This window comes from Chenopodium quinoa, unplaced genomic scaffold (genome assembly GCF_001683475.1).
Source record: "Chenopodium quinoa cultivar QQ74 unplaced genomic scaffold, ASM168347v1, whole genome shotgun sequence".
Classification (NCBI taxonomy): domain Eukaryota; kingdom Viridiplantae; phylum Streptophyta; class Magnoliopsida; order Caryophyllales; family Amaranthaceae; genus Chenopodium; species Chenopodium quinoa.
The window spans coordinates 1901362-1913721 of NW_018744239.1; the positions used below are offsets into that span (position 1 = coordinate 1901362).

The 12360-nt window shown below is 36.2% G+C and overlaps 1 protein-coding gene across 1 annotated transcript; it reads right to left on the reverse strand.

Annotated features, from left to right (window-relative positions):
* Positions 1–11176: 11176 nt before the first annotated feature.
* Positions 11177–11869, reverse strand: LOC110694594. The gene has a single exon (XM_021871759.1). The coding sequence runs from the start codon at positions 11867–11869 to the stop codon at positions 11177–11179; it is 693 nt and encodes a 230-aa protein (XP_021727451.1).
* Positions 11870–12360: the final 491 nt, after the last annotated feature.

Sequence of the window (12360 nt, forward strand, 5' to 3'; positions counted from 1 at the left end):
CATACAAACAAAATATTCAATTTGATCCAAACTATTATTAAGTTAAATTGGTTTAATATTAATGCAACATATAATTCTAAAATATTAGAGATCACTTGATTAAACAACAAAATTAAAAAGGATCCTAAACCGGTTGTCCAAATTATCTTATTAGGCATGATTTTCAATTACATATTCTCTTTAAACATGCAATATGGTGATCATAAAAAATATAATAGAATCAACATTAATATTGTAAGCAATTTTTTTAACGGAAAACGATCCTGAAAAACAATTAAAAGTTATTAAAGTTTACATAAGCCTGAATAACATCAGGAAAATCATCAAGCCAAACACGCAAATCGCTAAAAGTACTACCAAATCGTGCCATGTAGTGTGCCACCTGATTTGCAGTTCTTCTAACTCAAGAGAAAAAGCACTGAGAGCAGCTAGCAGCAAGGTGAAGGATTTCCTTGATGATTACACCCAAATAAGAAGGATCAACATTTTTTTTAGAGCAAGGAAAACTCTCTGGAAGTCAGTTTCAAGGACTAACGTGGTGTACCCAGCTTCCATAGCCACCCTCATAGCATGTCGTAGAGCTAACCCTTCAGCAATAGCAACGTCATTGCTGCCCCTAACCTGCAGACAAGTAGCCAGAACAACTTCCCCATCTTTATCCCTGACCACCCCCCTAAACCAACCATGCCATTCTCAAAGATGGAGGCATCAGAATTGACTTTTTAAAAGCCTACTTCAGGCTTTCTCCATTTCGAGCAGTAATATGAGTCACTATTTTCACTTCCCTCCCCAACTTGAACATTTTCACACTCACTCACCATCTGCATTGCTTTATGACTTATCTCTCCTCTTTCCCGCTTCTTCTTGTCAAACACCCAAGCATTTCTACACCTCCAAAGCCCCCACTAAATACACCAGAAGATACTCCACCAGCGTTTCTCAGAGTATCTTTTTGCAACATTTGAGCACCATAGGTGAAACTTATCACCCTCAAAGTCTCCCACCTGTAATATGAGAGAAAACTGCTTCCACACATACACGCACCTGGACAATGCACAAGAAAATGTAATATAGACTCCTCCCTTCACCATAGACAGGACAAACACAATTAATGCTCATGCCTCTATTTTCCAGAGCAACACGAACAGGTAAACTTCCTTTTAATGCCTTCCACGCAAATTTTTTAGCTTTGGTGGGATGTCACATTTCCACAAAAAAATCCACTTGAACTCACTGATGGCAGAGGACGAAGAAGAAAGATTTTTCTTTCGTTCTTCCAGCAGCATATTATAAGCACTTTTGACTGAAAAAGTCACCATTTTTTCCATAATTCCATGACAAAAAATCACCAGAATTGAACATCAAAACTGGGATCTTTGTGATAGCCTCTACCTCATCCCTTGAGGACAAATTTTGCAAAACTTCCAAACCCCAGCATCCATCAGTCAACAACTCCTTCACCATATTAGGTCCCTGCCTATCCTCTCTATTCACACTTCTAACACGAAACTCAAGGAGCGTTGGCACCCACGGACCCCTGTAAATGTCTACAGATTCACTAACTCCAATCATCCTCCGCACTCCTTTCCTTAGGACCTCCCTAGCGCTACAAATGGACTTCCAAGTATATCTTGCTGCAGGGCTTACTTTAGCATCCAGGAAGTTTGCGTTAGGAAAATACTTTCCTTTTAACACCTTGGTCATGAGGGAATCCGTATAAGTGAGGATATGCCATCCCTGTTTAGCTAAAAGTGCAGCATTGAACAAGTTCATGTTTCGAAAACCCATGCCCCATTCTTTCTTCGAATAGTACATTTTTTCCCATGCCACCCAAATTAGTTTTCTTTCTTCCCCTTTTTGACCACAGAAAAAATGTCTACAAAGCTTCTTAACCACCTCAAGGATATTCTTTGGTAGATCAAAACATTGCATTGCATAAGAGGAATTGCTTGTGCAATGGCTTTGGTGAGAACTTCTCTCCCGGCTTGAGAAAGAAACCTTTCCTTCCACCCTTTGAGCTTTTTCCAGACACAATCTTGAATAGATTGGAATATCCTCTTTTTTGACGCTCCTACCTAAGTATGGAGGCTAAGATATTTTTCATGGTCGTCAACTGCCTTAAAAGTTAACTTCATCTGAAGCAAATCTCTCTTTGAAAGCTCCACATTCGGCTAAATGACACCTCCGATTTGTCCATATTCAATTTCTGTCTCGAAGCAGCCTCATAAATAGGGGATCTCATCAACTTCTTCCTCACAAGCTCTAACAAAGAGCAAACTATAATCGGCAAAGAAAATATGGCTAATGGGTTCCACCTTTCTCCCGATTTAATACCATGAATACTTTTCCTCATCTTTGCATCCCTCTAAAGAATCGACAAACCCTCCACACAAATGATAAAGAGAAAGGGAGAAAGGGGGTCACCTTGTCGGAGACCACGACTAGGAGAGAAACATCCAGAGGGTCGTCCATTAACTAACACTGAGAAGGAAGTAGTTGACATACATTTCATAATTACATTGACAAAATGGCTCGAGAACCCATCTTTGTCATCACTTTCTCCAAGAAACACCATTCCTCCTTATCATAAGCCTCACTCATGTCTAATTTGAGCCCCCATATAACCCTTCTACCCCTTCATTTTTTTTCCTCAAATAGTGGAACATTCATAAGCCACCAGAATATTGTCCGTAATAAGTCTACCCGGCACAAACCTGCTTTGTGTCTCATGATTAATATGAGGGAGGACCCTCTTTAGTCGGTTTGCAAGAATTTTCGAGACCAATATACACAACACATTACATAGACTAATTGGTCTAAAATTAACAGGAGAGTCACAATATTTTTTTCTTCGGGATTAGATCCACATGAGTCTGATTAAAGGAACCAATGTCATCTCCATTATTCAAAACGCCCAAAACCAGCTTGCACACATCCTCCCTAACAATGCTCCAATATTTCTGGTAGAAAATTGTTGACGTTCCATCCGACCCCGGTGCCTTGGTGGGATGCATTTGATCAAGAGCATCCTTTACTTCAAATTGCTTATACGGACTCGCAAGCATGCTGAACAAATCAGCCAAGACACTCATAGAAATCTTGTCAATCAACGGATCAGTCTCGACTTGATTCCAGAAGAGAAGAGCTGCTCATAATAACTAGCAAAAATTTCAGAAATTTACTCCTCTTTTTTGTAGCAATTTCCAGCTTCATCATGGATTGAGGAAATATTGTTTCTGGCAATCCGTTGCCTTGCTTTTTGATGGAAAAAGCGGTGTTTTTATCACCACTAGTAAGGCACTCTTGTCTACTTCGTTGTCGCCAAAACACTTCCTCCCGCTTTTCGAGCTCATCTATACGATTGTCAAGCGCTTTAATCTCTGCAAGGACAACATTTGATTTTTATTCTCTCATGAGGGACTCCATCCTCCCTTTACAATCACGAATTTCTTTTTCAAAATCTCCAAATTTTTTTTACTCATGTCTTGTAACTGTGAAGCAGTAGCCTTGAGTTTTGAGATAACTTCCCTACCACAAGCCCACGCATTTTCGATCAAGTCTGCATAGTAGGGGTCACGAGTCCACATTTCTTCGAATCAGTACAATTTTTTTCTTTTTTTTTTCTTCTCTTTAACTTCTATCTCTTTCTTCAAACAAAGCAAAATAGGAAGATTATCGGATCTCCTTTTTGTGAGGTGAGTGACAAAAGACCTCGGGAACAAATTTTTCGCGCGACAGGCCTATCGTCCGGCGCTGCAGGACAGTTTTTGCGTATTTTGCTTTTATCATATCTTTTGATCCAGAAGTCCAAATAAGGAATATAATATGTCATTGAAAATATCTTGAAGTCTAATTTCCAAACCAATAAGAATCAGATTAAAATATTATGTAGATAAAAAGATATGGACGAAATAGTGGAAGGGTGTCAGTTTTGGATAGAGTTTCATATTCCATTCATATCTTTTTTCGTTATAGCTTGGATTTAATATTATAATATATCATTGGAAAGATAATTTCAATATATATCCAACCATATAAAATTTGGATAAAGATTACGAGACACGGAAATATTATCTGAATATATTTCTTCTCGTACAAAACAAGAATTCTTAAAAGGAGTAGTTTTATTCAATTTCAAACTCTTTGAAACATAATTATCAATACTAACTCTATTAGGATTTAAGATATTCTTCTAAAATATTCTAAAGGACTATAATCAATCCTAAATCCTAATATCTTTAGGAATGATAATTAATAATAGGCCCTCCTCTAGATTATTGGGCCGTATGTAAGAACCAAACTGGACCCAGTTTAGTATTTAGGCCATAACTTCCTCATTATTCATCGGAATTAGGCTTATAATATATCGTTGGAAAGGTCTTTTCAAGCCCCACCTAACTAAACTATTATTGGACCCATATCATGGACCAAACTAAACTATAATGCACGTTTTTCATAAATAGGGTAAGAAAAGAAATATTTTCAAAAATAGAAAGAAGAGATATTTTAATAAACACAAAGTTTTATGTGGCCAGCCACAATTTTTTTAATTTTTTAAAAATTCTTTCTCTCTCCTCTTTTCTTCTTCTTCAAGCCATAAGCTTTAGAGAACGTAACACAAATTTCACAATCGTCATCGAAAGTCATCTTCATGGTTCGTTCGTTGGTGTTTCGTTCGTCGGAAGTAGTGGTTTCACTGGGAGGGTAGTGGTGGTTTGGTGACTTTGTCGTCGAAAAACAAGTCCAAAGTTTTTAAGGCCAATTTCAGCCATGAAAACTCTAGATCTAGAATTTTCATGGTCGAATTTGGCCTTTTTAGCCATATTTGAAGTGATATTCAAAACCGTACCATTGTTAACATTTTAAGGTATTTGTTTGATTTGATTTTTTTTAATGGTTTGGTTGGATCGGGTTTGTTTGTGGGTTAGGGGCTAGTGGCAAGGCGTTTAGGTTGGTAGTGGTTCGTTGGTGGTGGTTAAGGGGTTACTAGGTGGTCCGGTTAGGGGTTACTAGGTCGGCGGTCAAGGGTTACTTGGGGTTACTAGGTCGGGGTTTACTAGGTCGGTTAGGGGTTACTTCGGGTTACTAGGTCGGCGGCCAGGGGTTACTTAGGGTTAATAGGTCGGGGTTACTAGGTCGGTTAGGGGTTACTAGGTCGGGGGTTACTCGGGGTTACTAGAGATTACTAGGTCGGGGGTTACTAGGTCGGTTAGGGGTTACTTGGGTTACTAGAGGTTACTAGGTCGGGGGTTACTAGGTTGGTTAGGAATTACTTGGGGTTACTAGGTCGGGGGTTACCAGGTCGGTTAGGGGTTACTTGGGATTACTAGGTCGGGGCTTACCAGGTCAGTTAGGAGTTACTTGGGGTTACTAGGGGTTACTAGGTCAGGGGTTAGTAGGGCAGTCAGGGGTTACTAGGTCAGTCAAGGGTTACTTTTATCTTGGGGTTACTTTATCTGGGGGTTACTTTGTCATTTGCTGATTTGACAACCTGCCGCATGGTGCGGCCAGCCGCACCAAAAACCCACTGTTTAATAAAAACATCCTCATCACTAGACTTTTCACACTTTCACTTCATTCGATTTATGATTCGACGTGAAAGGTATTCATCACCGGGGCTGGTTTTGGGGAGACACAAATGGGTGTCTACAATAGCTTTCCTAAAAAAATGACATCATCATTGCATTTAGGCGGGAAATTTTTTTAAAAAACGCGACACGTGGACAATGATGATATCAGCAACTATTATTTTAGTAATAGTTAATAGATATCTTTTAGTTACCATAAAAAAATATCTATCATGAAAGAAATCAAACCTGCGAGTATTTCATTTTAATAAGTGAATATATACAAAGTTAAAAGCATAAATTTAGGCTACCTATCAGTTAAGTGATTGCACAAAAAAAAAAAAAAAAAAAAAAAAAAAAAAAAAAAACATAGCTAACTGATTTGCTAAATTTTAGACTTGACTAACTAAAAGATACCATAAAATAATTATGGAAACTAAAAGATACATACCAATAATTACATTATTTATTCTAAATATATTCTAACAATTTAAATGTTATGTTTTAATATTTTTACAAATTATTGTTGGCAAAGATAATTAAGGATAGAATTAAAAGAAAATACCATGATTTAAGGAAAACTTAACACACAAACTTTTTTTGACACTATACATTACTCAAAAATAATTTGTTTCAATTTTAAATTGAAAATAAAAAATAAATTATTAGAACATACTGCTGAAAACTACGTATTGAAATTTTTTTTTTTCTAGAAAATAAACTTTAGATTAGTGTATTAGAATATGTTATCTTTAAATTATTAGAGTTTTGGACAAAAAAAAAATCGTTGAAGATAGAGTGGGCCAATAAAGAAGGTTGAAAATGATGTGCACCATTAAAAAAAATTAAAATTTATGAAGCTTTTAATATGGGGATGAAACTGCAAATGGTTTTTTTTTTTTTTTAAAAAAAAAAATTTGGACAACTTTTATCAATTTTATAATTTATAAGAATGTTTGTTTATAATATTATAATTTGGAAAAGAAAAAAAATTACTCTCTAAAAGTAAGAAAAACAAACAACACTTTGTTGACAGGTCGCTGACTTATCATGACTAAAATGATGTATATCTTTGATTTTTCAATTTTTTTAAAAAAATTCTTTCAAGGAAAATATCAACGGTTCAAATTTAGTCTCTTATTGTAGTCGACCATAGTCGTCCGTAGTCAACCACTACGTTAGTTACATCTAATGGTTTAGTTTTAACTTTTAGTTGTTTATTTTTTAGTTTAACTTGTGATAATTTAATTTTGTAATTTTCCTTAACAATGTACAAACTTTTAATTTATATTGTTAAATTCTAATTTATTTATTTTTTTTGAAAATTCTGATTTTAATTATATTATTGTTATTGCTATGTATATATTTTTTTAAGCATAAATAAATAAATTGATTGCTCCAGGTTCCCTCTAGGTTTTCTCCTTGGGAGGGTTTTTTGGTTCCCTTTAGGGTTTTCCCTTGGGAGAGTTTTTCTAGCCTCCATTGCTAGATATGTTCAGGCTTTTTTTTTCCTTCATTCTTCTCCTTTTTTTTTCTTTTCTCTTTCATCTCTTTTCTTTTGATCTCAATTGTAAATTTTTGTACGGGCTTTCACCGGCGGGTTTACCGGTGGTAAGCCCCAAAAAACTTTTTAATTGCTTTCAATAAATGGACCCCATCTTTATGATGGGGTTTATTCAATTAAACTTATTTTTTTGTTTGTTCGTGTGCTAAAGATTGAAGATTTAGGGTTTCATCGTCTCCAAAAGTATCTAGAAGGCCTTATAAGAATCTTCATCGAAACAACTACTCATATGTGGATCTCATGCCGAATTAGAGCTAACTTAGAAATTGTATTGATTAAGATCAAGTTTTTATTAAGGTGACATTTGATCGAATCTGTGACTTAACTAGTTCTAAGGTGATTTGTACTTGTATTGGAATTTTATATTTCCTAGGAATTGTTTGTAAGTGCCGTTTTGCTATCTTTCATTAATGAATTCCTTTTTCTTCTCGTTAGAAAAAAAATTGTATTATTATTATTATTATTATTATTATTATTATTATTATTATTATTATTATTATTATGATTGCTATTTCTATTATTATTATTATTGTTATTATTATTATTATTATTATTGTTATTATTATTATTATTATATTATTATTATTATTATTATTATTATTATTATTATTATTATTATTGGATTAGGTATATGCATTGTGCGGTATTAGGTATAAGGAACCGTGACATTAGGGTATTTGCACCGTGGCATTAAGTATGCAAACCGTTGCATTAGGTATCATAGCTAATGCCACGACTATAATGTTATCGTTGGATCAGGTATTGATCTAAAGCCACATATCATTAATGCCATGAAATTAGGTGTCAATTGGCGTTGCATTAACCTACTAAACGCCAACAGATGCCACGGTACATAGCTGTTGCATTAGACCTAATGCCACCGATTTTGACGCCTTATGCAATGGATTTGAGGGTTGTAATAGGTAAAAAATTTAGTAGTGTTATTTCTTTCACTTACTCTCAAATGAACTCGTAATTCGAAGCTTGTTAATTTACTTGAATAAATCGAGCTTGTTTACTTGTTTTACTCAAGCTTAGCGGCTCACTCTGGTTTTTTTTTCCTATTGTTGTTGTTGTTGTACGTATTCTTGCTCTGTAATTCATTTTGAAATCTAATAAAGTAATTAGAGGTAATAGTAATCTTAGCTACCTCTTGCTTTATATATAATTATAATACAATAATAATAGTAATATTAGAAAAAAAAATACTCTGTTAAAGTTAAAGTAGTACATGGTACTATCGTTGATGTATGTTAATCTATGCTTATGTAATTTATCTAATTTATTAAAAAAGTAATTTTAGGGTCTATTTAGTTCACCTTACGGAGTATTCTTGTTATAAGACAAATTATTACCATTTGGGGGCTACACAAAGTTAAGTATTTTTTTTATGCATGAAAATTAGTTAAGATCATGAGATGAGACTGTGAAAAATTAATGGGAAATTCTCATCGATGACCCTCAACTTTTAGTACGCACAAATGGTGACCCTCTTGAAAATCAATTTTATAAAATCACCTTAGTAAAAAAATTTATCTCACTTCTAATCTTATTTCATTAAATAGTAACGTAAAATTAAGGAAAAATTTCCCGGAATAATCCCACCTTTAGGCCATCCGCTGAAAATAATCCCACCTTTGGATTATTTTTAAATAATTCGACCTTTATACTCAATTCGCTCAGAATGGTTCCAAGTGATCTGTGGGGTTGACCCGAACCCAAAATCTTGGGCTAAGGTTGAACATTTCTTAACCCGTAATCTAAAATGACTCTATCCGAAATGACTCATGACCCGACCCGATTGACAGTCTACACACAATATTAGAATTAAATTAGATTGTGAAGTATATTATTTGAATTGATTAGAATATATTACAAATAGATGTTGTAAATTTTGTACTACTTTCTTTGCTCCAATAAATTTAAATGATAATAATTAAGAGTTATTATATAATACTATTTTGAATAAAATTATAATTCAATTTGTATTTATGAAATATTCGTATTTTATTGAAAATAAAACTCTAAACTAACAATTTTATCCTAAAATTCTATCCAAATTTGATTGAAAATAGAATTCTAAACTAATTTTTTTTATCCTACAAAGTCTATATAAATCTATCCAACATGGTGCGACACTTGGCGAAAAACTGAAATGCCAAGTGTCAATATATATATATATATATATATATATATATATATATATATATATATATATATATATATAATGAGAACCAAGGCTAAAATAAGATCTAAGAACTAATCTAGCCCCTTAGATCATGTTAATCAGACGGTTCACATGTTTCCCGTGTCGTTAATGACATTTTTGTAATATTTTAACTTTATAAAGTAGTTTCTAGTTTTATTTCTGAAAAGTAAATGAAAATTTAGAATAGCAAATAAAATTAGTCTTAAAGTAATTGAAATTGCCTTAAAAGTTAAAAAAACTTGAAAAAAGTTTTAAAACAGCAAAATTAGGAGAATGTCATCAATGAGAACGAGTGCAACGTGAGCCACTAGATGGAGTGCGATCAATGACTAAGATTAGTTTCTAATTCCTATTATTCACCTTGGTTCTCACATGATCTCAATTCTAAATATTCATTTCAAATAATCTATTTTCGAGAGGGGCATTATGTGTGCATAGCAGAAGTTGCGAGTTGTTAAGATGGAGAAAATATTGGAGAAAACGGCTTGCCTTCTGTATTCCATTAATCACAAATTTATACCCCATACAATAGAATACCTAACTTGCCTAAAACTCCCAAACAAGATAAACTTTCCAAATATATAATATTAACATATATAACAAACCAAACTCTAATACTCCCCCTCAAGTTGGAGCATGTAAATCACGAATGCCCAACTTGCGTAAGAGAAAACCAAACTATTGTCGTCCAAGAGCCTTGGTGAGTATATCTGCCAACTGATTACCTGTCAAAACATATGAGGTAGAAATATTACCGTTTATCAACTCATCACGAACAAAATGACAGTCTATCTCTATATGTTTCGTTCGTTCATGAAACACTGGATTCTTAGCAATATGAAAAGCCGATTGATTATCACAAAACAACTGCATAGGCTTTGAATGCTTAACACCAAGAACAAACAACAACATTTTCAACCATTTCAGCTCACGAGAAGTGAGAGCCATAGACCTATATTCGGCTTCAGAAGAAGATGTGGCTACAGTAGGCTGTTTCTTAGTCTTCCAAGAAACAGGGGAACGACCTAAGAAAACAAAATAACCTGACAGGGAACGCCGACTCAAGGGGGACGCCGCCCAGTCACTATCACAAAATGCTGTCAATTGTAAATCCTTCGTAGGTCGCAACAAAATACCCTGTCCCGGACTACCCTTAAGATAGTGCAAGACACGTATGGACGCATCCCAATGTGAAACCTGCGGTACACTAAAAAACTGAGCCAAAATATGAACCGAATAACTCAAATCCGGTCGAGTAACTGACAAGTATACCAAACGACCAACCAAACGACGATACTGTTCCGGATAAGCAAGCGACTCATCGGAAGCATGGGCAAGACGATGATTCTGCTCCATCGGAGTATCAATGGGTTTACAACCCAACATTCCTGCTTCAGTCAAAATATCTAGAGCATACTTTCGTTGAGAAAGAAAGATGCCCTCAGGACTTCGAGCAACCTCAATGCCTAAGAAGTACTTAAGCAAACCTAAATCCTTCATATAGAAGCATTTGCTCAAATAGGCTTTAAAACGAACAATGGCATCATGAGAGGAGCCTGCAATGATCAAGTCATCGACATATACAAGAACATGCAAAGAGATACTGCCCTGTACATAGCTAAATAGAGAGTAATCAGCATGAGTGTTTTTAAACCCGAAACCTCGCAGAGCACTTGACAGTTTTGAAAACCACTGTCTTGGGGCTTGTTTCAAGCCATATAAAGATTTCTTCAACCTGCAAACTTTTCCAGGTGTCGGAGTACCGTACCCAGGAGGAAACTGCATGTATACTTCTTCATCCAAATCACCATGAAGAAATGCATTATGAACATCCATCTAATGTAACTCCCAATTTAAAGACACGACAACGGCTAACAGAATACGTACCATAGTCATTTTTGCAACTGGAGCGAACGTCTCATTATAATCAACACCTTCAACCTGACGGTTGCCATAAACAACCAAACGAGCTTTGAGACGTTCCACTTTTGATTTGTCGGTGTACTTGATTTTATACACCCAACCACTACCAATAGCTCTCTTCCCTGGAGGAAGGTCTACAACAGACCATGTGCCATTGCGTTCTAGAGCATCAATTTCATCTTGCATAGCCTTATGCCAACCGACGTCTATAACCGCCTCTTTGAATGAAGACGATTCCTTTACCTTAGTGATCGTTGCCAGAAAACACCTATGTCTGTTAGAAAAATTATTATATTCAACATGACAAGCTATAGGGAAAGGTTTACCTGAGGAATGTGATTGAGGAGGGTCGATATTTGTCGTGGAGGGGTCTATATTTTCAGTATTGATAGTATGAGTAACATAATTCCGATGCCACGAAGGAGGTCTCTTTTCACGATGCCCACGACCCAAATTATTATCCGACGAACTCCCCCTCAAATATTCCGGGTTTATGGAAATATTACCACCGTCTATTTCGCTCTCAAGAACAATACCCGAGCTAAAATGTTGATTTTCAACCTCATCGGAGCTCACCGGAACTTGCTCCGGCGAGGCAGCCACCATCGACGGCTGGACAGGTGGCTGGACTGTCGCCAACCGCTGCTGGGTGGTGGCAGGCAAAAGCAGCTGGTCAGGGCTGGCAGTCGCGGCCTTGTTGTTGCTGCTGGCAGGCCTGCTGCTGCTGGCCAGACCTGCGGGCACAGGAAATCCTGCGGGCTGATCCCGCGGCTTGGCAGCAGCCTTCGTGGAACTGCTCGCAGGATCCTGCGGGCGCAGGCTGATCCCGCGGCTGGGCAGTCTTGATGAGGAAGGAGCAGCACCCGCAGGACAGAACCGCGGGGTTGGCTGTGGGAGTGCCTTCCTCGGCCGGTGCACGTCTCAAATGCACCTCTCATTCCCCTAAACCGTCACCATCAAAATCCTCTCACAATGGGGGATTTGCAAAATATTTTTCCCACAACAAACGCCGTTCATCCGGAAGAGACTCAAGATATGGAAATTTTTCCTCGAAAAATTGCACATCCCGACTTACAAAAAATTCATGCGTCTCTAAA